Raw genomic sequence first — 25,165 nt, forward strand, 5'->3', positions numbered from 1 at the left:
CAGGACTGGGGAGCACAGAAGCACCTGAACAAGCCACAGAGAAGGGTCGTGGTTAGGTGTACTTAGGACCATCCTTCAGTGGTATTCAGGCTCTGTTGGTCCCTAATCAAGCCTTTCACCTTGACCCCTTGCCTTTCAGGCAGTAGCTCTAGATACCTACGAGAAGGGCCAGCTGACTTCCAGCATGGTAGATGACGTGTTCTACATTGTCAAAAAATGTATTGGGCGAGCCTTGTCCAGCTCTAGCATCGACTGCCTCTGTGCCATGATCAACCTCTCCGCCACAGAGCTGGAATCAGATTTCAGGTATTGTCAGTCTCCTTAGGGGCATGCGGCGCTCTTCTGAGATGCAGGGTTGCTCTTATTACCAGGTATATAAGAGGTAGTCTATAGGTCAGGCAGCATATGTGGATATGCGAGAACTTTTTGTATCCCTGAGCCATGATTTTTCTTTTCTTTTCTTTCTTCTTTTTTTTTTTTTTTTTATAGAGACAGTCAGGGTTAAGTGACTTGCCCAGAGTCACACAGCTAGTAAGTGTCTGAGGCTGGATTTGAACTCAGGTCCTCCTGACTACTGTGCTATCTAACTGCCCCTGAACCATAATTTTTGATGCAGGTTTTGTTGAGATTTAAGTTCTTGGTTTATTCCTGATCCATTTCTCTTTCTTCATTTTTTTCCAGTGCCTTCAGTTCAGGTCTGCAGTGTGACTGTAAGGCCAAGTAGCCCTTGACCATAGTACTCAGCCATCCCTAAGTCAGTGTCATGTGACAGGGCTGGATTGGTTGGGGGAAAGAAGGTAGAAAGGTACACAAGGCAGGGGAGAGAGGAGAACAGTTCTTTCAAGTTGAGGCACAACCTGAAACCTCAGTTATGAGAACCGTTGTTTCAGGAAGTTAGCTAGTAAGGGAGGAAGCGTTGGGAAAAGACCAGTCTCTTTTATGGGTCATCCTGGCCATCTCTTCTGTTTCTGGGAGGAGATTTTCATCACTAACTCCTAAAGTGCTCGTATAGGTAGAATCAGAACCAGCAACATTTTCTTGCTACTGGGGGCAGAGGACACAGGAAAAGGGGCTGGGGGGAGAGGGGGTGGGTGCATCCCTGTTGGATGGCCACAGAGAGATGTTAGTACTAACAGGGATGACCATGCCTTGGTTGTGCTACAAGAGCAGCATGGTGACTGGTCATCGGGCAAAGCCAAGCCCAGGGGGTAGTCAGACTGCTGGGAACCAGTGGGGAAGCTGGTTTGCCAACATCTAGGACCTGACAGCTGAGGATCCGTTTCAGTGAGGGTTGGTCTTGTTTTGTTACCTTTCCCCGTAATTGGTGTTTTGAATCAGGCCTTTCCTTTCACCTTGGCATTACAGTTAAGTTCTGTAACTTAAAAGACAAGCTCACAGGAGACCCAGGTTGGCACCAGAAGCCCCTAAGGCTGTGGGAGGGGCAGGGGCATCAAGAGTAGGGGATGAGGGCTCTGACTCTACGTACCTCCTGCCCTCCAGGGAGGTTCTGTGTAACAAGCTGCGGATGGGTTTCCCCGCCACCACCTTCCAGGACTTCCAGCGTGGGGTGACGAGCGCCGTGAACATCATGCACAGCAGCCTCCAGCAGGGCAAGTTTGATACCAAAGGCATTGAGAGCACAGACGAGGCCAAGCTGTCCTTCCTGGTAGGGTGCACCTGCGGCTCAGCTGGAGCCAGACTCTGTTCCTTGGGGTTGGGTCGGAGTGGACAGGGTGGAAGGGAAATCAAGTCAAGTGAATGTTCTTGGGAGAAGTTGAAAGCCAAGACTTTGTTCTTATAAAAATTCTGCAAAACGACATGGAGGAATCTTCCATCTGTTTGAAGCATGAGCTTCTAAGGCTCCATTCCCCAGCCTGTCCCAAGGTTCTCAGGGTCTCTCTTATCCACATACGTGTCCTCAAATCACCTGGACTGTGACAGCAGAGCCTTTCCTTTGCCAACAGTTCTCAGCTCTGCAGCGTTTTCTTTCTGAATGCTGAGCCTGGGCTTCCTTCTGAACTCTTCAGTGGACCTGTAAACAGTCTCAACCTCATGTCTGTCCACAGACACTACCAGTGCCATGTGTGCCAAGACTCCTGACCAGATCTGTGATAGGAGAGCCTAGCACAGTGGGCACGCTCTCAGATCCCTGTGGACGCCACCACACTACTTACAGAACACATTTCCGATCAGTCACTCTGCCACTGCAGATATGACTCTGTTAAAACAGCACCCTCAGTGGCAAAGGTGGCGTCTTAGTCACATTTTATAAGAAGGAGAAAGGGATTTATAAAAAGTAACAGCTGACTTGCAGCTGGAGAAAGAACAGAAGAGTTCTAATTCCTTGTTCAGTTCACTAATTTTCACTCTGCTTTAGAGTCATACATAGTATGCTGTTTTCTCTTTTATGTCTTAACTATGCTTACCCACATTTATCTGAGTGACATCCCTGTGCTCCAGTCGTTCCAACTCTGCAGAGGCAGAAGTCTGTGTACGGATGCTTCCTCATTTCTTACTCAGGGGGAGCCCACAGTTACCCTTCATCTCCCTGATCTAGGAAAGGGACCTCTTTCTAGATATTAATCTGAGATGACCCATCTGTTAGCATGAAAGAGATTAGCCCCAAATAGGCTTCTTTTCTGGAGGTCCTGCATGTGGAAAATGTATAGTGTAGTACACATGGTCAGAAGCTGGCATAAGCTTTAGCTTCAGGGCCCCCATCTCTTTGCACAGAGGCTTAATGAGACAGAAGCCAGAAGACAAGCAAATGAAGACAATCGAGGCCATTTGTTTTATTGTGTTAAACACTTAGTGACAGGTCTCCAGTTATCCTGAAGCGAAACACTTAAAATGTCTTCACTTCCACTGCAGCTCTCGATTTATCTTGTCACCTTGTCTCATTTGGTTGTCAAGATGAAATCCTCCAATTGTCCTGACATATCATTCATTGTGAGCAAAGTGATAAGCCCAGTGAGCTAACGCCTAAGAGGGATTCTCACCACAAAAGAAACTTTGAAGTCAGTATCATATGAACACAATTGCATTTCTCCTTCATAGCAAGTTTTTTTTTAAAACTCCAATAGCATTTAAAACAGGAATTTATTCACATTTTTTTCCAAATTATTTGCAGCCATTTAAGAAAACTGAATGACTTTAGGGGGTAATTTTTTAAAATAGTTTTTAAAAAACTTAATAACTATCAACAAAAACAATATATATATATATATATAAACACATAAAACAGGGCAAAATCTTACCCAAAGCACCTAACCTTTAATAAGGCAGAGCCAAAATAATTAATAAGCTAATAAGATGTTTTGTGGGTCCCTCTCAGATCTATCCAAAATCCACTACCTTTGGCACCATTTTCCTCTTTTTTTCCTTTCCTTTTCATCTTTTTAAAATATAATTATAGTCATGATAGCTACAGTTCTGATTGTGCATCATTTCATAAAGATTTTCTTCCATATTTCCTTATATGTTTCGTATTTATTGTTTTCATGACACTATAGTTTTCTATTAGTATACTGTAGTTTATTAAGCCTTTCTCCAAGTGTTAGAAAGATTTGCTCTTAGAGGGGCAGTTAGGTGGCACGGTGAATAAAGCTCCGGCCTTGGAGTCAGAAGGACCTGAGTTCAAATCTGGCCTCAGACACTTAACACTTACTAGCTGTGTAACTCTGGGCAAGTCACTTAACCCTGACTGCCTCACCAAAAAAAGCAAAAAAAGAAGATTTGCTCTTAGAAATCGAGCAACTGTGAATAGATGGATCGTTTTTTCATTCTTTTGAAGTTTTGGGAGTAGAATCCTAACAATGGAATCACTGGGCCAAAAGTTTGGATGAGTTTTGTGACTCTTAGTGACAAATTGTTCTCCAAAATGTTCGCCCCAGTCTGTCGTCCCTCTGCAGTCCGCCTTTGTCAGGTATGCTTCTTTTCTTTCAGTCATCACAACCAAGCAGTGGGTTTCATTCACCTATGAGGTGAGAGCCTGCCCCCAGGCCTCCAGGATCACAGAAGGTGATTCCCCTTGCTCCCTTCCCCCTCCCTATGTCCCTGCACCAAGGATGAGGCTTCATGCAGTCAGAACAGTGACAGAGGTCTGGGACACCAACATTGGTTTTCATTTTTGACAGGAAGTCTGGTCAGCATCCCTTTCCCTGTATTGCTCAGAGATCTGAGAGTGCCCTTGAGCTGCCCCAGGCCCAGCTTCTCAAGCTTCCTCCATCTAACCATTCCACTTCAGTTCTTTCACCTCTTGCTTGGACTGTGGCAGTAATCTTAGGCTGCTCTTCCCGTCTCTGGTCCCATTCCCTCCCCTTATTCCTCATGCCCCAATCCATCCTGTTCAGTCACCAGATTAATCTTCTTAAAGTACAACTCCAGGAGCAGCTAGATGGTGCAGTGGATAGAGCTCCAGCCTTGGAGTCGGGAGGACCTGAGTTCAAATCCGGCCTCAGACACCTGACACTTACTTAGCTGTGTGACCCTGGGCAAGTCACGTAACCCCACTTGCCTCACCAAAAAGAAAAAAAAAAAAAGTACGACTCCATTCTTATCATTCTGACTCACAGACGTTCAGGGACACCTCAGGGACCAAGCTCAGGTCCCCCCACCATCTGGCCACTGCCAGTATTTCCACTTATCTCTCGCTGCCCCCCTGACCATACCCCCATCACGCTGGACTCCTCACTGTCCCCTGTGTTCATGTTCTTTCTCTTCTGGAGATGCCTTCACTTCTCCCTCTATCTGACGTAATCTTAGCCATCTTTTAAAGGGACAGCTCAGCCAGCATCTGTTTCTGTGGAGCCTTCCCTGGGCCACCTACCTAGAAGTGATCTCCTCCTCTGAATCCCTCTAGCACTTTGTACCTTTTTGCATCATTTTATCATCTGCTAACCTCCATTTGGGCTTCCCTTGGCTCTCATCTTCAAAATGAGAACTTCTTCCAGATACTGTGATTAGAATTACTTGTACACATGTCCTGTCTCACATCTAGATGGTAAGCTTTAGGAGGGCAAGAATGGTGTCTTAGTGATCCTTGTAGTCTCTCCCAGGATCCTTTATGGGCCCTTGTACTGATTAGATCTCAAATGAAGGAATGTACCGCAAAATCCCCGACCTGGGGGTGGTGATGTGGACCTCCGGGGCTTACCCAGCCCATGTCTGAGGCCCAGCTAGTTTGAAAAGGGATGTGGTGACTGTCACTCCTCAGAAGTAGGAGTGTTGCCCTCGCTGAGTCATTGCTGACCTCACTGTGGGAATGAAACTTGTTTCCTGACCTTGTCAGATACTCATCCTGACTATTTTACCTTTTTTAGCAGAAAAACACCCACTCTAGGTGAGGCGAATCCTAGTCTGTCCCCCTAGGGAGATGTCTTCCCTTGCCACTGAAATTGTGTTTGTCTGCCATTCCTGCGGGGCAGTGCGATGTGTGCCCTGATCCCTAGGCAGCTGTGCTCATTTTTCTTCCCTGTCCAGGTGACCTTGAACAACGCGGAAGTCTGTAGTGAAAACATCTCCACTTTGAAGACGACACTGGAGGTATGTTGGAATTGTCAACTTTCAGCTCCTAATACTGCTACGTTACGGACTGTGACTTTCTCTGGTATAAAGCAGGCTGCCAAGCACGTTGGTGAGGAAAGTTGTTTATTAATTGGGGTTAATAATCACAGGATCGTAAATTTAGTGCTGCAAGGGGCCTTAGAGATCATTGGGTCCGACCCTTTCATTTTGTAGGTGAGGACATTGAGGATGAGGCCAGGTAAGTGACTTGTCCAGGGTCATGCAACCAGTGAATGCTCCAGCCCCAGCACTCTGTCTGCTACACCATGCTTCTTTTCACCAAACTCTGGGAAAAGCTGGTCACTAACATTTTATGAGCCAAACTAGTGTCCTGTAGCAGTTGCTTTGTCAAGGATCAGTAAAGGAGAATCAGCCAAACGACCTTCCTGCCCCCATCCTGAATGGAAACTTGGTGGTGTTTGGCATGAGGCTAATGAAGGCTGCTCTGCAGCCCCGAGGCGGTGCTGGACCTGGGAGAAACAGTGGCAGTGATTCCATCTGGCTGTCAGAGTAGAGCAAGCCAAAGGGGAGTGTGGGTCTTGGGAGATAAAGTCAGCAGGACAGTGGTCACTGGGATGCCTCGGGTGCCCGAGAGGAAGCATAGAAAGGAGACTGGGGTGCAGATTAAAAACCCATCACAAATCATTTATTAAGCACCTACTGCGTACCGGGCACTGTGCTAGGTACTGGGGATACGGAGACGAGTGAAACAGTCCCTGCCCTCAACGTTAGCTTACAGTCTAACAGGAGACAGCATAAGTAGATACAGAATATCTAAAAAATGAATCAGAGGTGGTTTGCAGACTGCACCAACAGGTAGAAGGACCGAGCTGGCCCTGGAGTCGAGTCTAAACAAGCCATGGATTCCAAGAAATGCGGTGAGGTGGGAGAGCCTCCAGGCCTGGGGAGGGCAGCCAGTGCAAAGTCACAGGGACGGAGCAGTGATGTCTGGATTACAGAGTGCATAGAGGAAAGTCGCGTGTACGAAGGCTGGGAAAGTGGGAAGGGGCCAGCTTGGGAAGAGCTTTACATACCAAATAGAAATTTCTATTTTATCCTGAAGATTAGAGTTTATTGCCACTAGAGTATCAGGTAGGGGGCTGACATGCTCAGTCTTGTGCTATAGGAAAATCATTTTGGCAGGTGAGTGGCCGATGGCTCAGAGTGGGAGAGGGGCCTGAGGCAGGGAGGGAGCCCAAATGGCAGTCCAGGTGAGAGGCGATGTGGGGATGAATGAATGGACAGGAGGGAGTGTGGGGAGCATATGCTGGAGATATGGTGGAGGTAGAAAATGGCACGTGGGGTGGGGCAGATGAGGATTCGAGGTTAACACCCAGGCCACATGCCTGCCGGACCCGAGAGGGTGATGGTGCCCTCAACACTAATCAGGAAGCTTGGAAGAGTGGAGGGCTTGGGGGGGAGATGATGAGCTAGAGATAATTATGGGACTTCTGTTTGAAATGACCAATAGGCAGTTTGTGGTGTGGGCCTGGAGCTTGGGAGAGGCTTTACAGCCGGATGTGTAGATGTGGGAGTCATCTTCTGCATAGAGATGGTACTTGAACTCATGTGAGCTAAGGTCACCGAGTGAAAGTGCAGAGAGACCTGACTAGGCTCAGCATATGGCTTTGGAGTATAGCTGGTTAGTGCTTCTAACTCAAGTAATGAATCGGCAAAGGAGACTGGGAAGGAGCAGGCAGATTGGTAGAATGAGAGCCAGGAGAGATCAGTGTCAACATGTCAAATGTGTCCAAAGAAACAGAATGGGAGCTAGACCTGTCACCTTTGTGGCTCTCAACCCTGGTGGGTACTTTGGAGGGCATGGGGCACCTTCTGAAATGTATCAGTGAGATTTAAAAGATCATTTAATTGTTCTTTAGAATTCACTGCTCTGTTTTCAGAATTCTTGACTTTTCCCTTTCATCTGTTGTCATAGTATTTTGATTCCATTCAGGAAATCATCAAACTCAGATATAACAGATTGGTTAGCCTGGTGCCACCAAAGAGAGGAGAAAATGAAAGAGAATTTCCATGGTTAGAACTGAAACATCATAGAGTCTCCTAAAAGGCTTTTATTTTATTTTATTTTTAGGCAATTGGGGTTAAGTGACTTGCCCAGGGTCACACAGCTAGTAAGTGTCAAGTGTTTGATCTGAGGCCGGATTTGAACTCAGGTCTTCCTGACTTGAGCCAGTGCTGTTTTTAGAAGGCTGGAGGTGCAGAGTTCTGGTGCAGCAAGGTCCTCGGGGGTCATCTTGCCATAGATTAGACCAACACTAGGCTTGCTTTAGAGCCTAAAGGACTAGGGATCATCCAATTGGGCACATTCCCTTCAGCTTCACAGATGATGACAGAGGCCCAGAGACGTGACGTGATGTGACGTGACGTGACTTGCCCATGTAATCCCGTGATGGCAAAGGCAGGTCTCTCCTAGGGAGCCAGCAGGGTATAGTGAAAGGACTCTGGATTCAGTTCCTCACCTCAGACAAGTCACCTGACTCTCCGAATCTCACTGGAGATGATAATACTTATGCTGCCTATCTCACAAGGCGGGTGGGAATGTCTGGAAATAAAATGCTTTATAAATCTGAGTTGTTCTTAAGTAGTGAGAGGCTCTGAGCACCCCGGGACAGTAGGCCTGTCTCTCCATTACGCAGCCAAGACCAGAAGCTTTATGTTCTGCTGCTGAACACTGGGTGTGAACACTTGGAACAGAAATGCAGCATCTTTTCCTAGCACGTTTGTCTCTTTACTACAATTCTGAGATCAATAGCCTCATTTCACAGTGTGAAAAATGGAGGTGTTGAGGCCAGTGGGGGATTGGGGAGAGGAAAGGAAAGTCTCTTGAGTCCCATTTCATTCCTTTTCTAACACATTCCATCCACTCCTAGAGCCACTTGGGATGAGAAGAAGGGCTGGTGTTGCCCTCCTTTGTCAGAGATTGGCATTCTTTTTGCTTCATACTTAAATATGTACTATTTATAGTCTTTAAGGTTGTTTCTCTCCCCTAGAGTGACTGTACCAAGCTGTTCAGCCAAGGGATTGGAGGGGAGCAGGCCCAGGCCAAGTTTGACAGCTGCCTCTCTGATTTGGCAGCTGTATCCAACAAATTCCGAGATCTCCTACAGGTAAGTGCCTGGCCAGGCTTCCTAACGCTCCCCACCAGGACTGTGAGCCTCTTGGGCAGGAGGAGCCCATCTGTTGCCTTGAGAAACTGGCATACGCTCAGACTCAGGGGCCCCGTTCCACACAGCTTAGGAGAGAAGTAGTGGTGGCAGGAGGTAGCACTCGCTGCTACTGATGGCTATCTCCCATGCTTGGAACCTCTCCTTCCTCATCGCCACCTGCTGACTTCAAGTCCTAGCTAAAATTTCACCTTCCACAATGTGCCTTCCCTGATCCCCCTTAATTCTAGTACCTTCTCTGTTGATTATCTTCAGTTTATCCTGTTTATACACAGTTGTTTGCATGTTGGTTCCCCATTAGACTCAGCACCTTGAGGGCAGGGACTGTCTTTTGCCCCTTTTTGTATCCCTTTTACTTAGCACAGTACCTGGCACATAGTAGGTGCTTAATAAATGCTTATTGACCCACTGACTTGACTGACTTTAACCCGGCTAGCTAGGAACCACAGTCATTGAACTCATGTGAGTCTTTAGGAATAAAGCCCCAGTTGTTGGTATGTGTGTTTTTTTAAAAATAAGTTTTATTGATGCCTTTTATTTTTACATCACGTTTCTGGATTACATTACATTTCTGAATTCCCCACCCTGAAACCGAACCCTCCCTTGTAACAAAAGAGAAAAAGTTAAGTAAAAAAAAAAATCCAACTGGTGCCAAAATTGTTTTTTTTTTTAAATAGATTTGTACTGATACCTTCTGTTTTAACATTGCTTAAATTTCTTCCTATGTCCCTGTCCTCCCAGAGAGCAGTCCCTTATAACAAAGAATTTAAAAAAAAAAAAAAAGGAAAAAAATACAGCAAAACTGATCAGTACATTAAAAAATCTGGCATGTCTATCTTACACACCTGTGGGCCCCTCTGCACAGGAGTGGTGGGAGCTGTCTTCTTCCATCTCTTGTTTGGGGCCAAACTTGCTCTTTATAATTTTGCAGCATACATTTTCTATTCTCTTGTGGTGGTCATTCTTTCCATTGACATTGTTGTAATCGTGTGTACTGTTTTCCTGGCTCTTCTTACTTCACTTTATATCATGTATAATGTGTTCTGGACACCTTGGTTTGGAGATAACTGCTGGACATCCAGTTTGAAATGACCGTATTGAGTTGAGTTGGGACATGTTGAGTTATATCAGTTCCCCTAAGCCTTTCTGTGCTTCTCTGTATTTATCAGGGTTGTCGTTTCTTAAAACGTTGCAGCATTTCAGTTAGCCATTCCCCAATTAATGTGGAATCTATTTTGCTTGCAGTTCACGGCTGCCACAAAAAGCAGTATAAATATTTTAGTGTATGTGGAACCTTTCTCTTAGTGACCTTTTTAGGATATATGCCTCACAGGGGAATCTCTGGCTTAAAAAAATATATGGACATTTTAGCCACTTTATTTTTATAATTCCAAATCACTTTCCAGAATGGTGATACTAATTCTCAAGTCCACTACCAATGCATTAGTGTGTCTGTATTTCCACAACCCCTTCAACATTGACTGTTCCCATCTTTTGCCATCTTTGCCAATTTGCTGGATGAGAGGTGAAACTTCAGATTTGCATTTCTTTTATTAGTGATTTTGAGCATTTTTTCATATGGTTCTTAATAGTTTACCATTCTTTTTTTGAGAATTGTGACCACTTCCTTTCTTTTCTTGATACATTAATTTTGGTTGTGCAAAAGCTTTTTCTTATCATGTAATCAGAATTATTCTATCTTTTATAACTGCTTCCATCCATTGTTTAGCTAAGAATGCATCTCATACCCATAGCTTTGAACTGTGATTTGCTTCTTTTCCAAATTTTTTATAGTACTGAAAGATCTTTAATATTTAGGTTGTATGTCGATTTTGAATTTGTTGTGGAGTGTGTTGTAACACGTTTTTGAACCCTTAGTCCCCTGCCTGCTCAGTGTTCTTATTCTCTCATGGGGCAGGGGTACTTCAGCTTGCCAAAAGTACCAAGGCACATGGCAACAGGAGGGTCAGAAATGCCTGCATGAAATCCAAGTGGAAGCTTAGTCAGGCTTGCTTGTTTGCCTTTAGAAATAAAGTACTTTGCATCATCAGACATCCCGAAGTCTCTAGCTTCTGTAAAAGGGTTCACCAAAACCCATTTAGATGGGCTTGGAAGTCAACGAGGTTTGGTGGTCCTGTTCGTCGTCACTGCAGATTCAGTGGAAGACCCTGGCCGATCAGCCTGCCGGGGAGCGCTGTGACCCCTGAGGAGGAGCAGGGGGCGGGGGGAGTGGAGGCCATCTTGCAGCCATCATCTGTCAGATACATTTCATCCTGCCTTGTCCTTGATGCAGGAAGGCCTGACGGAGCTGAACAGCACCGCCATCAAACCTCAGGTGAAGCCCTGGATCAACATCTTCCTCTCTGTCTCCCACAACATTGAGGAGGTAATTCTGTCCTGGGGACGTGGTGATGATAGCATAGCTAGCATTTAGATAGTGCTTGAAGATTCACAAAGCACTTTACAAGTATTATCTCATTTTATCCTCACAACCCTGGGAGGGAGGTGCAATTATTATCCCCATTTTACAGATGAGGAAACTAAGGCAGGCTGCTGTTACACGATTTGCCCAGTCACCAGATAGTAAGTTTCTGCGGCAGGAATTCAACTCACATCGTCCTGACTTCAGGTCCAGTTTGTGACCCCTGGGATGCCCCTGGGACGCCCCTGGGATCCCTTATCCCCAGGATTCGATACTGTGACTAGGCTGGAGAGTATTGGAGCTGTCCTGTGGTAGGACCTGCTCACGGGGCTGCTTTGATCCTGCGGGTGTGCTGGCAGCTTCTTCTGCCCGCCTCATGTCCTCACATCCCCCGTCATTCATTAGGAAGCAAGTTGTCTCCTCTGCATAGAGTGCTGTCGTGGAGGTTTTAATTCGGAGGGCACGTCTGAAGGGAATTCTGCAGCATGGATTGAACCTTCTAATTGCCTCATCCCCTTGTCTGTAAAAAGCTTCTGCGTTTCTCTTGACCTGTTCCTGATTTTACAGACACACCTAGAACACACATTATAGGGAAGGAATAAAAGCGTTTGGAGCCCCAGCATATTGTGTGGCCAAGTGCTCGTGAGCTCCTCCAGTAGTGGGAGCAAGAGCCGAGTTCAGAGTCACACTACGGGGATGAGTTGTTTCTCAGCTGTTACGTAACTGGGGTGTTGCAGTCCTGCCATCAGCTTGCGAGTCTGGACTCTTTTTTAGCAGCATGAGTTGGGGGAGCAGGGAATGATGTCGGAGAGCCCCCGAGGGGATGGCGGGCCACCCAGTGGAGCAGACTTCATTGTGTCCTGTGGACTGGAGGCAGAGATGACACTGAGCTTTGTTTTCCTTCCCACCATTAGGAAGAATTCAATGACTATGAAGCGAATGACCCATGGGTGCAACAGTTCATTCTTAACCTCGAGCAGCAAATGGCCGAGTTCAAGGTGAGCATCCCGGGCCTCCCTAAAGTGCCTTGGGTCAGGGCAGCCTCTGCCTGCAGGGCCTGGCGCCCTAAGCTGATGTCCATCCTCTGTGCAGGCCGGGCTCTCCCCTGTCATCTACGACAGCCTCACCAGCCTCATGACCAGCCTCATTGCCATTGAACTGGAGAAAGTGGTGCTGAAATCCACCTTCAACAGGGTAAGGCCTTAGGGCATGTGGTCAGAGTCCTGCCCACTCGCTTCCCTCCCAAGGGAAGGGCCTCCCAGGGGACCAGACTCCTTTGCCTGACTTTCAGGCTCTCACCTGCTTGCTTTTCTGGCCTTCTCCCCTCTTACTCTCCTCCTTCCACTTTCTGCCTCAGCCAAACCAGACCGCTGTGTCCTTCAAACATGAAGTATCCTTTGCTCCCCCTGGTCCCCCTGCCTAGGATGCCCTCCTTCCTTTTGTCCCTGCTTAATTCCTTTTTTTTTTTCCTGGTGAGGCAGTTGGGGTTAAGTGACTTGCCTAGGGTCACACAGCTAGTGTCAAGTGTCTGAGGCTGGATTTGAACTCAGGTCTTCCTGACTCCAGGGCCAGTACCCCCTGTTTAATTCGTATTCACCCTTTAAAACTGCTCAAAACCACATCCTCCATAAAACTTGTCCTCATTCCTCTGGTCCATAAATAATGACCCTCCTGGACCTCACATAGCCAGTTGTTTGGGATATTGTTCATTATATTGTTGTGTTATTATGAGGGGAGGGGCTGTGTACGCGGGACCCCACCCCATCCCACTCCCATTGCAGCACCTTATGTTGCTCCTGCATTTACTGGATGAAATGAGTACGGAAGCCCAGGCCTCCAACTTGAAAGGCCTCCTTGGGCTTTTGTCTTGCAGCTGGGCGGCCTGCAGTTTGACAAGGAGCTGAGGTCCCTTGTCGCTTACCTCACCACAGTGACCACCTGGACCATCCGAGACAAGTTTGCCAGGCTTTCCCAGATGGCAACCATCCTCAATCTGGAAAGGGTGAGTGGAGGCTTTGGGACTGGCAAGAGCTCCCCTCGCTTGCCAGGGAAGGATGGGTTGGGAAGGAGCTAAGTTTCAAGAGACCACTGACCAGGGGACAGAGGGGACCTAGAGCCATGCCGTGTGGCACATCCTACCACAGAGAGCCATGGCCAGTAGAACCCTCTGCCCCTCTAACAAGAACCATGGGGCTTTTCCCTTAGCAGCAATGACTGTCTGTGGGGATGTTCCTTCTCCCTGCTGACTTGCTTCTCTGGCCCTCCACTCCAGGTGACAGAAATCCTGGATTATTGGGGTGCCAACTCAGGCCCACTCACATGGCGCCTGACTCCCGCTGAGGTGCGGCAGGTGTTGGCCCTACGCATCGATTTCCGCGGTGAAGACATTAAGAGGCTTCGCTTGTAGCTGGAAGGACAAGTCCACCCAACTCCATGTGTTTTGGAGTCTCTCGGTAGTTGAGGCCCAGAGAGCTGTCAGCCTGAAAATCCCCGGGATTTGCTGCAGCCGGGCAGGCCTGACTCAGGCCATCTCTTTGGCATGGCAGTAATGTCTGGGGGCCCAGCCTATTCCCTTTCTAGAAACAGGTAAATGAGCCACCCTGGATATCTGTCTGCCTCCCAAGTTTGACCAAACCCACGAAGGACCCCCATATACATTCCTGCAGAGGAGAGAAAAGCCATACATCAGGTTAGGAGTATGGTAACGACCAGAATGTAGAACACAGGCCGGTTTCCTGCTGTGGGGGAGAAGAGCCACCACCCCTCAGACACTACAGAAAACAGTTATACCTCCCTTCTGGCCGGGCCAATAGACTCCTCTTGGGAGACTTGGGGGCAGCTGGAGAACAGTAGAGATCCTCAGGAGATGGAGGAAGTACGGAATGTTCCATTATATGTAGCGGTCACATTAAATAAAGACTGAGACTCGAAAACTGCTAGGGGTGTAGTTTTAAGAGAAGGGCCAAAGGAGGGGTCAGGGAAGTACCTAAGCCTAGAGAATGAGGCTAGAAAGCGCCTGCTGCCCTCGGTGCAGATGGTGATGTGGGGACTGAGGAAGCCTCCTCGGCCATTCACCACCCACCCCAGCAGGAGCGTCCTCTGACACAGCTCACTGCGAACCAGATCACTCCAGCCTTGGTGTCCCATGATGAACAGGCAAGTGGAAATCACTTTCAGAAGCTTCCTACTAAAGAATGATCAGTTTATTGCCACTAAAAATCACAACCTGAAAGGCCTGGTTCTGGCAGTAGCTTGTGCAGGTGACTCGTGTGTCCTTTTTAGAACATATGACTCAACATTCATTTGTTAAAACCTGAATTTGCAATGACTTTGTTCGGCACCCCCTCTAGCTCCAGGCCCCAGGCTAGAGAATTGGGTGTGGTGAAGACAGTATGTCACCACACTCGTGGCTGGCATGAAGTGAGTCAGCCTCATGGATACCCCAGCCTCCCTGTGCCCAAAATGACCACGGCGCTGCTCCCTACTCCTTCACCTGCTGGTGGAGTTGCTACTTCATTAGTAGTTCTCTGAAGCTTGGTGGGAGGGAAGTCTGGCTTCCTTTGGTTTACCCAGCCCAGAAGGGAAATAAACTCCCTAGTATGCTTGCTACAATTGGGCCAAGGTGTGCAGAAAATTAGAATTGTGTCCTAGAGTCCCCAAGACAGAGCCAGCCTCCTATGGAAGGGGCCCTGGAGAAGGCAGAAAGGAAAGACTGAGATTCACAGGGCCGCTTGGTGTGGGAAATCAGGTGCACGAGGGGACGATTGGTTTGGTTTCTGGGTCAGTATGTCAGGTGGCTAGTCTGGACTGCTGTCAGCAGGCAGTGGTCTTGTGTGACCTGGGGACCTCAGCTTCATCTGCAAAATGAGAACGCTGCTCTACGTGAGCTGCACGCTTTCTTTCAACTCCTGATCCATTTGTGCCAGAGAAGCACCAGAGGACAGTGGGCCCAGTGGTGCTAAAGTCCAACAAAACCCCAAGTAAATGTCAGTGTACCCAATTTGTAGAAATGAGTTGACAGAATTAGCAGCATAACCTAGGGGAGGGATGGCCTGTTCTCATTGATTCCCCTCAGTTCCACGTTACGTCCCCCTCCTCACATCGGTAGAACAGTGGGGTTGATCACTCGTGATCACCGACCAGCAAGGTAGGCCCTTGGGGCTCTGAGCCTAGGCCACCATGACAGGAGGATGAGATGAGTGAGGCTGAGATAGAGACCATGTTAATGTCTGCTGGGACTGGGAAATCCCAAACGCCTTGCCATTCCTCAAAGAATAGGCTGCTTGCCATCTCAAGTCCCAACAATTCTTGCTCTGGCTCCCAGAGAGAAACAAAAGAGAATGGTGTTTGCCTCTTCCTATGAGGAAAGTAAAAAAGCCGGGGCTCACTGGGCACAAAGTTCGGGCTCTTCCCTGCCTGGCATTACAACTGTGTCTGGCTGGAACGGGGCCTGGGAGTCGAGGAGCCGTCAGGCAGAAGTGTCACTGGCCAGCAGCTGCAGGCTGAAGCCCTGGGTGTCCACCTCCACCAGGTGGATGCTGTAGTTCTCCAAACCCTAGGAGGGAAGCGCAGCAGGTGAAAAGCTCTGGGAGATGGAGAGGCCCCACAGAAGGCCAGGGGTTGGCCAGCACAAAGAGCAGCTCCCATCACCTGTCAGTCAAAGTGGGTGACTTGGGGGGAGCCTCAAACCCCGGCTAAGCCAATTAGCCTTGTTCATTCCCCTTCCCCAGCCCACGCTCCTGCTCTGAAGCGGCACGTACCTCTGTCTTGGCCAGCACTCCCTCGAGGACCTCTTTCTGCCGGGGTTCTTTAGTCAACAAGTAGAGGAAACCGCCGCCGCCAGCCCCCGCCAGGCTTTGGCCATGCACATAGGGCTTCAGGGCGTCCATCATGCGCCGCACGGCCTGGGGTTCACAGCCAGGAGCCATACACTTCTTCTGTCCCCAGTACCGACTCAGACACCGGCCCAGAAGGGGCAGGCTCCCTGCCAGGGGACACAGGAAATGGGCAGCCCTGGGCATTCTCAGAATATCTGTCTACTTCTCAGCTTTGGAGATCAAGTCTGCTGAGCAGGAAGCAGTCCCCAGGGCCAACACCAGCGATGGGAGGCCCAGAATCTCTCCTGAGTCCTCTACTGCCACCTTCCCTCTCTAGGGACAGGGCTGCCAGTCCTTGACTACTGGTAACAGCCCCTAAAAAGGCCCGTGGGATAGTCTAGGGACGGGGAAGGTAGGGACCCATCATCTTGTTGACCTAGGGGAGACCAGCATGGACCAATTCAAGTCAGACTGCAGCTATAGATACAGGGATCTCCTCAGTCCTGCTTCTCGGCTCGTCTCCACTTGTGCTTCTTCCTTACTGTGCCTAAGGAGCCCGTTGGGTGGTTGGCACCTTTAGCCCCAGATGGTTAGACTTCCAAAGGTAAACTCTGGCACTGGTCTATCACTTTGTAGGGGAAATGTGAGTGATAATGATGGCAGCTAGCATGTATCTCCCCTGAAAGTCCTGAATGCCAACTCTCACTGAAGTCTGTCTAGTCACTGGGGTAAAGGTTATTGGGTTCCCCTCCTTCCCCCCACCCCAGAGACCCATGGATAAGATGCCTTTTGGAGAGCTCCCCTGACCGTCCCCAAGTGAGGCACCCATTCCTCAAACAGGACTTACCTTGGCTGAAGGCCTGAGCACATTCCTCAGCATTTCTCATCAAAGCTTGGGCATTGTCCACTACGGCAGGCAGCCGGGCATACCAGTTCCTCAGTACATCCTGCAGTTGGTGATGGAAGCATAAAAGGAAAAGGAATGCAAATTGGCAGGCATGGACACAGGGCCGAAATGAGGCATCACTCCCCATCATCCGTCCTCCTCAATCCATCTAGTGGATCAGGGAGAAGCTGACAACAGAGGAAGAACTTACCTGAAGCAAGTTCCGTGCCAAGCGGGTCTTGCCTGTGTACACTAGAAGTAGGTGCTCATTGAGAGTCTGTATAAAGTCTGTAGGCACCGAAATCTCTTCCACCTCCACCTTCAATGGCAGCTGAGGCCTTGATCGCCCTATCTTTATGCCTGGTACGAGGCCACCCACCTGGTCTTGCCAGCCACCTCCTGCAAATCCCAAGGCCCTGTCACTGGTAAAACATTTTTTGACATATCTCCCAAGCCCCATCATTGACTCCATATTCTCATCCTCTGACTCATTCGTTCAATAGATATCAAGTGCCTACTATGTGCTAAGCGCTAGGGATACAAAAGAGGCAAAAAACACGGCTAGTAAGGAATTATGTTTTGCACGACTTCACATGTGTAGCTGATATCACATCACTTGCCTTCTCAATGGAGGGGAGAAGCAGGAGGGAGGGATAGAATTTGGAACTCAAAATTTTTAAAAGTGTAATGGGGAAATATTTAATAAATAATGTAATTTTTTTTTAAAAGAAGCAAAAGACTGTCCCTGCCCTCAGGGAGCTTACGGGGGGGGGGGACAACATGTAAACCAGGCAGGCCACGTACAGGATAAATAGGACATAATTAAAAGAGGGAAAGCAAACTCTTCTTTCTCTTACTCCAGAGCTTTTAGTCTAGAGGAGCAAAAGAGCAAAGAGCCAAAAGACACCAAAGCCCAAACTCTGCCACCTCACAGCTGTGCTACTCTCTTCAGACCCCTTACCCTTGCTCAGTCTCAGGACTCTGTAAATGATAAAGCTCTATAAATATGTGAGATAGATATGATCATTATAATTCTAACTTGCCTGGACCAGCTGTATCCAGCCCAGGAATATATCCTTGATGAAGTACAGGAGATGAAATTTCCAGCTTCTGACCATAGGTATGAGCACAGGGGCCCAGGAGAAACTCAGAAGCAAAAATGGTCTTCCCATGCCAAGCACCCAGGGTGACTACAACTGAGTCCACAAATGTCTACAGTCCCTCAGCATCCCCAAGAAGTGGCCAGAAGGGCTGAAAATAACCAGAGACTTGGTGGGCAGCATTAAGTATGGAGGGAGACGAAAATGCCAGGCAGATCACATGTAGATTATGAGATGAAGGTCCCCTAGATGGAGTTCTGGGATATGGCCAGGTCATGGGTGATAAAAATGTAAGCTCCTTGAGGGTAGGGGCTATTCTTTTTTTTGTCTTTGATTCCCAGCATACTAGCATAGTGTCTGGCACGTAGTAGGCACCTAATAAATGCTTGATGGTTTATGGGCCTTGGGAAAATTCTAGATGAGCCCCATTTACAAGGGCTGGGGCCCCTACCCCACTGCCATTTCCTAAGCTCCCATTCCTCCAAGGTCCAACCTCTCTCCCTCCTTTTCCCCATCATACCCGTGGTAAGCATCTGCTCCAAATGTAGCACAGCATGGATCAAGGCGTGAGTGTCCACTGCTCTACCCACTGCCCGATGCAAGGCCGCCAGCACTGCCCCTGCCAGGATGCTACTTGTGCCTACAGTGTTAGGAGAAAGCAGCATCTGCTTTAGCACCTTACTGGGCAGAAGGGGTTGAGGCTGGGAAGGGACTGGCAGAAAGAGAAACTTAAGGCTAGGGCCCTGGCCAAGAGTCTGGAATAGAGAGGTGGACAGAATGGGACCAGAGCACAGACCAAGGGCAGCACTGTTAACAGAGGGGCCACTCACCCAGGCCAGAGCCATGAGGCAGGTCAGACCACGTGTGCAGCTCGAAGCCACCCCCAAAGCCATGGTGAAGCTGGGTCTGCAGGGACTCTGGGGAGGGGAGCTGCACAATCTGGGCACAGATGAAAGCTGCCTTCAGCAGAGCCCCTGAAAGGAAATAGAGGAGGGGAAGAGAACTAAACCCGCCATCCCAAGCTAAACCAAGACATTCAACCCAATCCAACACACGTTTCTTTTTTTTAAATTGATCTTCCATTTCTTACATCACCAGAGCATCTCATGTATCTATCTCCCTCCCCAAGAGTCATCCCATATGATAAACAATTTTTTTGAGAGAGGAAAAAAGTCAGCATAATTGATCAACACATCAAGGACATTCAGACATAAGTACAAACTCACCAGCACCCATTTCTGAAGTACCACATTACAAGCATCCTAGTCCTTAAAAACAAGCCTCACTAGAAACTCTTATCCCCCACAAGCTTTCATCTTCTCTCTTTCTTTCTTAGCCAAATTCCTAGAAAAAGCTGCCTACACTTCCTCCCATGGCTTCTCCTCTTAATCTTTTCCAACCCCTTTGAAACCTGGCTTCCATCATCATTACTCAACTGAAACCGCTCTCTCCAAAGTGACTAATGGGAGTGGAGCCAAGATGGTGGAAAAAAGGCAGGAAGTGGCCTAAGCTCCCCTTAGTTTCCCTCAATGTGACCAATGATCTCTTCATGGCCAAATCTGATAGCCTCTTCTCAATTCTCATCCTCCATCTTTCTCTGCACCCTTTGACACTGTCGACTACCATCTCTTCCTTGGGTTTTCATGAGACTGCTCTCTTGGTCTCCTACTTGTCTGTGTTGTCTTCCTGTCTCTTTTGATGGGTCCCCCAAGCCTCTGTCCTGGCTCCTCTTCTCTCCTCACTCTACACACTCTGATTTGGTGATCTCATCAGCTCCTTTGTTTTAATTACCATCTGTATTCAGATGATTCCCAGATATATCCAGATCTAGTTTCTCTCCTGAGCTCCAGTACTAGCCATCGCCAATGGCCAAACTGAATGTCCCACAGGTACCTCAAAATCAGCCTAACCAAAACTGAACTCGTCCTCTTTCCCCCCAAACCCTCTCCTCTTCTAAAATGTCCTATTTCTGTCAAGGGAACTACCATCCTCCCAAAGTCACCCAAGTTTGGTGTCAGTTATCTTTTGACGCCTCACTCGCACCACACATCCAATCAGTTGCCAAATCTCATTGTCTCTGCCTCCAAAATATCTCTAGCACACCTCCTCTGCATTCCCAAAGCCACCACCCCAGCATAGGCCCTCATTACCCCTCAACTGGACTATGGCAAGACACTGTTATTTATTCTCCATGTCTCATGTCTCTCTCCAACTCCAGTCATTCATGGTAACAATTTTCTTAAAATGTGTCATCCCCAATTCAAGAAATTCCAGTCAGAGAATAAGGGTGTAAACAGAAAGAGAAGGCGGATAATGAAGAGAATAAGAGAAATCATTTTTTGGAAAGGGATGAAAAACAAATGAAATTTGAAAACTAAGGAACAGGACTACATGAAGGGGAGGAAAGGAAGCGGGGGAATATCGAACAAGAAGAGGGAATCAAGAGTGAGGGGAAGTAAGCCAGTGGGAATAGGGCCCCCTTAGAAAAGATGAAAGTGAAGTAACTGAGGGAACATACTTGTCTACAGCAGAAGAAACTGAAACTGAAAAGCTTCTGCCCAGATAATGTTAATGCATCTAGGATAAGAAGCGAAGGGGTCAAATGGGGGGAAGAAATTCCAGAGGCTCCCTCTTGCCTCTCGAATCAAATTCAAAGTCCTCCATTTGGCTCTGAAAGCTGTTCACAGCTTGGCTTCCTCTTCCCTTTCCTACCTTTTTATCCCTTACTCTCCTTTGTCTGTTGACCAGGCACCTGAGTACATTAGCTCCATGTATGCACGCAGAAGTCAACTACACTTTTTTTTTTTTTTAGGCAATTGGGGTTAAGTGACTTGCCCAGGGTCACACAGCTAGTAAGTGTCAAGTGCTTGCTCTGAGGCTGGATTTGAACTCAGGTCCTCCTGACTTCAGGGCCGGTGCTCTATCCACTGCACCACCTAGCTGTCCCTCAACTAGACTTCTTGAAGTTTCTCATACACAACACTCCATCTCCCACCTCTGTGTCTTTGCACTGGCAGTACCCCTTGCCTGGAATGAACTCGCTCCTCATCTCTGCTTTTGGGAATCCCTGGTTTCCTTTAAGACTCACCACAAATGCTAACACTGTATGACTGACTTCCTCTCCAAGACCATCTCTCTGCTTTAGAAGAAGCCATGTTGTCTCCCTCATTAGAATGTGAGCTTCTTGAGAATAAGGAGGCTTTGCATCCCTAGTATCTGGCACAGTGTCTGGAACATAGCAGGTGCTTAATGAATGCTTGACCTCCACTAGTTAATAAGAGGAAGGGGAAGGGGAGGAAAAGGAATAAGCATTTATTAAGTGTCTACTATGTGCCAGACACTATCCCAAGTGTTTATAACTATTATCTCAGTTTTTCCTCACAATGGAAGGTAGGTGCTATTATGATCCCCACTGTACAAATGGGGAAACTGAGGCAGGCAGAGGTGGAGTGACTTGCTCTGGGTCACACAGCTAGTAAGTATCTGCGGCTGGATCTGAAGTAAGGTTTTTCTGGACCCTGGGCTCAGTGACTCATAGGATTAGGAGCCTGGAAAGGACCTCAGAAATCATCTGCTCTGATCACCCCATTTTACAGGGTGGCACTAACGGTCAGAGGAAGGAGGGCCTAGGTCCTGCCTCCATACGCATTGTGGAGAGTTGGCCGGGACGGAGACTCTCACCTGGCGCGTGAGGCTGACAGTAATCCTGCAGGTCCTCCAGGCTCTGGCACACAAGCTCTGTGAACACTTCACCCACACGGGTCCCTATTGACAGCCGCAGCTCGGGCTGAGTGATTCGACGTGCCCTGGCCCCGATGGGCCTCCGCCCATCCACCAGCACGGCCAGGTCCACCACGGCTCCTCCATGCTCATAGGTGATGGGCGGAGTATCACTCCAGCCACCTGCAATAGAAAATCCCTGGACTCACCGAGGCCCGGGGATCCAACCACCCTGGGTGTGGCGAAGAGAGAACACCCCCACACAGCAGCAGCCCCTGGGGCACAGGATGTAGTTCTTACCGGAGAAGTCCACCCTGGCTGGGCACTCCACCACCACCCAGTGCCCCCGAGGTGGGGGTTCAACTGGCTCCGTGGTGACAAAGCGACAGGCAGACATCACTGCCTGGCGGATAAGGATCTGCTCGGCTCCTTCATAATGCCGAGCAGCTCTCACGAGCAGGGCTGGCCTAGAAACACCAGACGGGAGGAAAAGATCAGAGAATCCTTGAGCTAAGATGGACCTCAGAGGCAACGTAGCACCACCTCTCCTCCCATTACACAGATGAGGATATCACCGGCCCAGGCCCAAGACACTTTGGGTTCTACTCCCCACCTTTTTCTTCCCTTATACAGTAGGAGGTCTGACAAAGTGAAAAAAACAAACAAACAGGGCTACATCATTTGGGGAATGGTATGTAAATGTAATGGAACACTATTGTCCTACTAAGAAATGATGAAAGAGATGGTTTCAGAGAAGCCTGGGAAGACTTGTATGAACAGATGCAAAGCAAAGTGAGCAGAACCAAGTGAACAATTTATGCTGTAACACCAGCATTGGAAAGACAAACAACTTTGTAAGATTTAAGAGCTCTGTTCAATGCAATGATCAACCACAACTCCAGAGGACCAATGATGAAACAAGCTACCCATCTGGCAGAGAGGAAATGGGTTCAGCATTCAAAATCAAAAGTGTTTTTTATATGTGGTCAATGCAGAAATTTATTTTGCTTGACTACAAATAATTATTACCAAGGTTTTTTTTCTTTCTTTTTTTATAATGGGGTAGAGATATGGGAGAGAAAAAAAAATAGATTTTACCTAATTAGAAAAAAACTAAAAAAAAAAGTGGGCTGGGCTAGAAATAAGTGATCTGGGCTCTACTCTGGACCATATGCCCAACTAGCTGATTGATTAGGTCAGTTAATTGACAGGTCAGAGAAATTGTTTCATCATCCATCACACAGAAAAATGCTTTGAAGTATGCAAAATGGAAGCTAGATTGAGGATAGAGGGATAGACAGAGAGACAGATAGATAGATAGATGGATAGATAGATGGATAGATGGATGGATAGAGAGATGGATAGCTAGATCAATCAATAGATAGATGGATGATAGACAAAGGGAGGGAGAAAGAAGACAAGACAGGCAGAGGATAGAGGGAAATAGATGATAGAGGACAGATAGATAATAGATGATAGATATAGATGAAGTGGAATTGACAGATAGACAGATTAGATAAGTAGACAAATAGAAAGACAGTTAGAGCATATGTTAAGCGCTTACTATGTGCCAGGCTCTGTGCTAAGTGCTGGAGATAAAAAGAAAAAACAAATAAGACAGTTCCTGCCCTCGAGGAGCTGAAATTCTAATGGGGAAATCATTCTCATCATTGTTACTATTATTATTAATCATCATTATTCCATCCCCATGAGTGGCTTTCCCCTTCCCATCCCCAAGTTCACCTGCCGAGCCACTTGGTCCTCTCACGGGCAAGCTCTTCCACGCCCCTAGCCACATCCCCTCTCTCCAGGTGCTGGAAGGCCAGGGCCCACTCCTGGTTGGCTGCGGGTCCACTTCGAAGCCCTCCACGGCCCCCGGCCATGCAACCCAGTACATCAGCTACACAGGCCAAGGCCCGGGCGGCCACACCGGGATCTTCAGCCTGAGCTGCAACTACAAGAGGAAATAAGAGTTGGGGGAGGGCCACGAGGACCCCATCACTCCCAGATGGGTACCCAGCAGGCAGAACAGCGGCGACCACCCACAGCGACCCATGACAACAGGCAGAAGCCAAAAAGCTTACTTCCTCCTACCCCCACCAGAGGCTGAGGAGTGAGAGTCTATGCACAGGATTTAAAGAGAATCCCAGAACTGCCCCCAAAATACCACCTCTACCTTCTAGAAATTCCCATCATTTTAGTGGACTAGTGGGTTAAACAAAGCTAGGGAGAGTGTCTCCAGAAGGCACTGGCTAAAATACACATATGCAAAATAAATAAAATTGGAATTTAGTTTTAAAACTAGAAAACAAAACAAAATAAAACATATATCTGCTCCCTAAAATCAGTTAATTGGGGCAGCTAGGTGGCGCAGTGGATAGAGTTTCAGCCATGGAGTAAGGAAGACCTGAGTTCAAATCCGGCCTCAGACATTTGACACTTACTAGCTGTGCGATCCTGGGGGCAAGTCACTTAACCCCAATTGCCTCACAATAAAATAAAATCAATTAATCAACAAACATTTATTAAACAACTATGTGCCAGTCACTGGGGGTTTTCAGCACTGGGTTTTTATAAAGACAAAGCATGAAACTGTCCCTACTCCCCAGAAGGGCACCTTTCCTACCCTATCCATTATTCTAGGTATTAATCAGTCCATGAGATTGACATCCTAAGCTCAAAGGGAAATGCAGGGACAGTCAGGGTTCAAACGAGGAAGGAGGACAGACAAGCCTCAGGATGGATCACAGGAAGGTCTAGGGAAGGGGATCTTAACCCTTGCTATGTCGTGGACCCACTGGGCAGCCTGGCAAATGAGAAGGGGGTGACTCCCACTTCAGAATAAGGCTTTTAAATGCATAAAATAAAACACATAGGGTGACAATAGGCAGCTGGATGGTTCAACGAACAGAGTGCTGAACTTGGCATCTGGAGGACCAGAGTTCAAACCATGCCTCAGATACTTACTAGCTGTATGACCTGGGCAAGTCCTTTAACCTCTGTTGGCCTCAGTTTCCTCATCTATAAAATGGGGATAATAATAGCCCCTACTTCCCAGGGTTGTTCTGAGGTTCAAATGATATAATATTTGTAAGGTGTTTTGCAAATCTCAACGTTCTAGAAAGATGCCACAATTATATTGAAATACAGTTATCAAAATATAGAAAACTTTTAAAAGTTCACAAACCCAAGGACTGGGGTGATAGAGCCTTGGGAGTGGATGCCTGGTATTCTTACAAGGCAATTTCAGCTTCCTCTACAGCATCTGGCCTCAGGTACCCAGCAAATAGGGCAGACTTTCTGGATCCTCCCCTGCAGCAGAATCCCTGCTGTTCACCCACCTCTCAGGGTATAAGCTGGCTCAGGTCGTGTAGATGGAGGGAACCTGGCAGAGAGAGAAGGGGCTTCCCCAGGGGAGCTGAAGGGAGTGGAGACCACGGCAGGCCAGGGTCCACCCTCAGCCAACTGTG

The 25,165-nt window shown here is 47.9% G+C and overlaps 2 protein-coding genes across 5 annotated transcripts in view; one reads left to right on the plus strand and one right to left on the minus strand.

Annotated features, from left to right (window-relative positions):
• COG4 (component of oligomeric golgi complex 4) overlaps positions 1–14,108 on the plus strand; it is a 32,069-nt gene extending 17,961 nt beyond the window's left edge. The window contains exons 11-19 of the mRNA XM_027857952.1: positions 140–306; positions 1,501–1,666; positions 5,482–5,544; positions 8,577–8,693; positions 11,044–11,136; positions 12,087–12,170; positions 12,265–12,366; positions 13,046–13,174; positions 13,445–14,108. Coding sequence (XP_027713753.1) covers positions 140–306; positions 1,501–1,666; positions 5,482–5,544; positions 8,577–8,693; positions 11,044–11,136; positions 12,087–12,170; positions 12,265–12,366; positions 13,046–13,174; positions 13,445–13,579 — 1,056 coding nt within the window. The 3' untranslated portion in view covers positions 13,580–14,108. The remainder of the gene's footprint in view (positions 1–139; positions 307–1,500; positions 1,667–5,481; positions 5,545–8,576; positions 8,694–11,043; positions 11,137–12,086; positions 12,171–12,264; positions 12,367–13,045; positions 13,175–13,444) is intronic.
• Positions 14,109–14,357: 249 nt separating this feature from the next.
• Positions 14,358–25,165, minus strand: part of FUK (fucokinase) — a 33,423-nt gene continuing 22,615 nt past the window's right edge. For 3 of the 4 annotated variants that reach the window (XM_027857948.1, XM_027857950.1, XM_027857951.1), the window contains 9 exons: positions 23,439–23,649; positions 21,996–22,162; positions 21,657–21,878; positions 18,806–18,949; positions 18,496–18,615; positions 17,087–17,274; positions 16,837–16,936; positions 15,933–16,156; positions 14,358–15,727 (listed from right to left, as the gene is read on the minus strand). In XM_027857948.1, the coding sequence (XP_027713749.1) occupies positions 15,641–15,727; positions 15,933–16,156; positions 16,837–16,936; positions 17,087–17,274; positions 18,496–18,615; positions 18,806–18,949; positions 21,657–21,878; positions 21,996–22,162; positions 23,439–23,649 (1,463 nt within the window). In that variant the 3' untranslated portion in view covers positions 14,358–15,640. The other variant, XM_027857949.1, reaches the window with a different exon arrangement.

The sequence above is a fragment of the Vombatus ursinus genome, unplaced genomic scaffold, assembly GCF_900497805.2.
Source record: "Vombatus ursinus unplaced genomic scaffold, bare-nosed wombat genome assembly UNPS02012515.1, whole genome shotgun sequence".
In the NCBI taxonomy this organism is placed as follows: Eukaryota; Metazoa; Chordata; class Mammalia; order Diprotodontia; family Vombatidae; genus Vombatus; species Vombatus ursinus.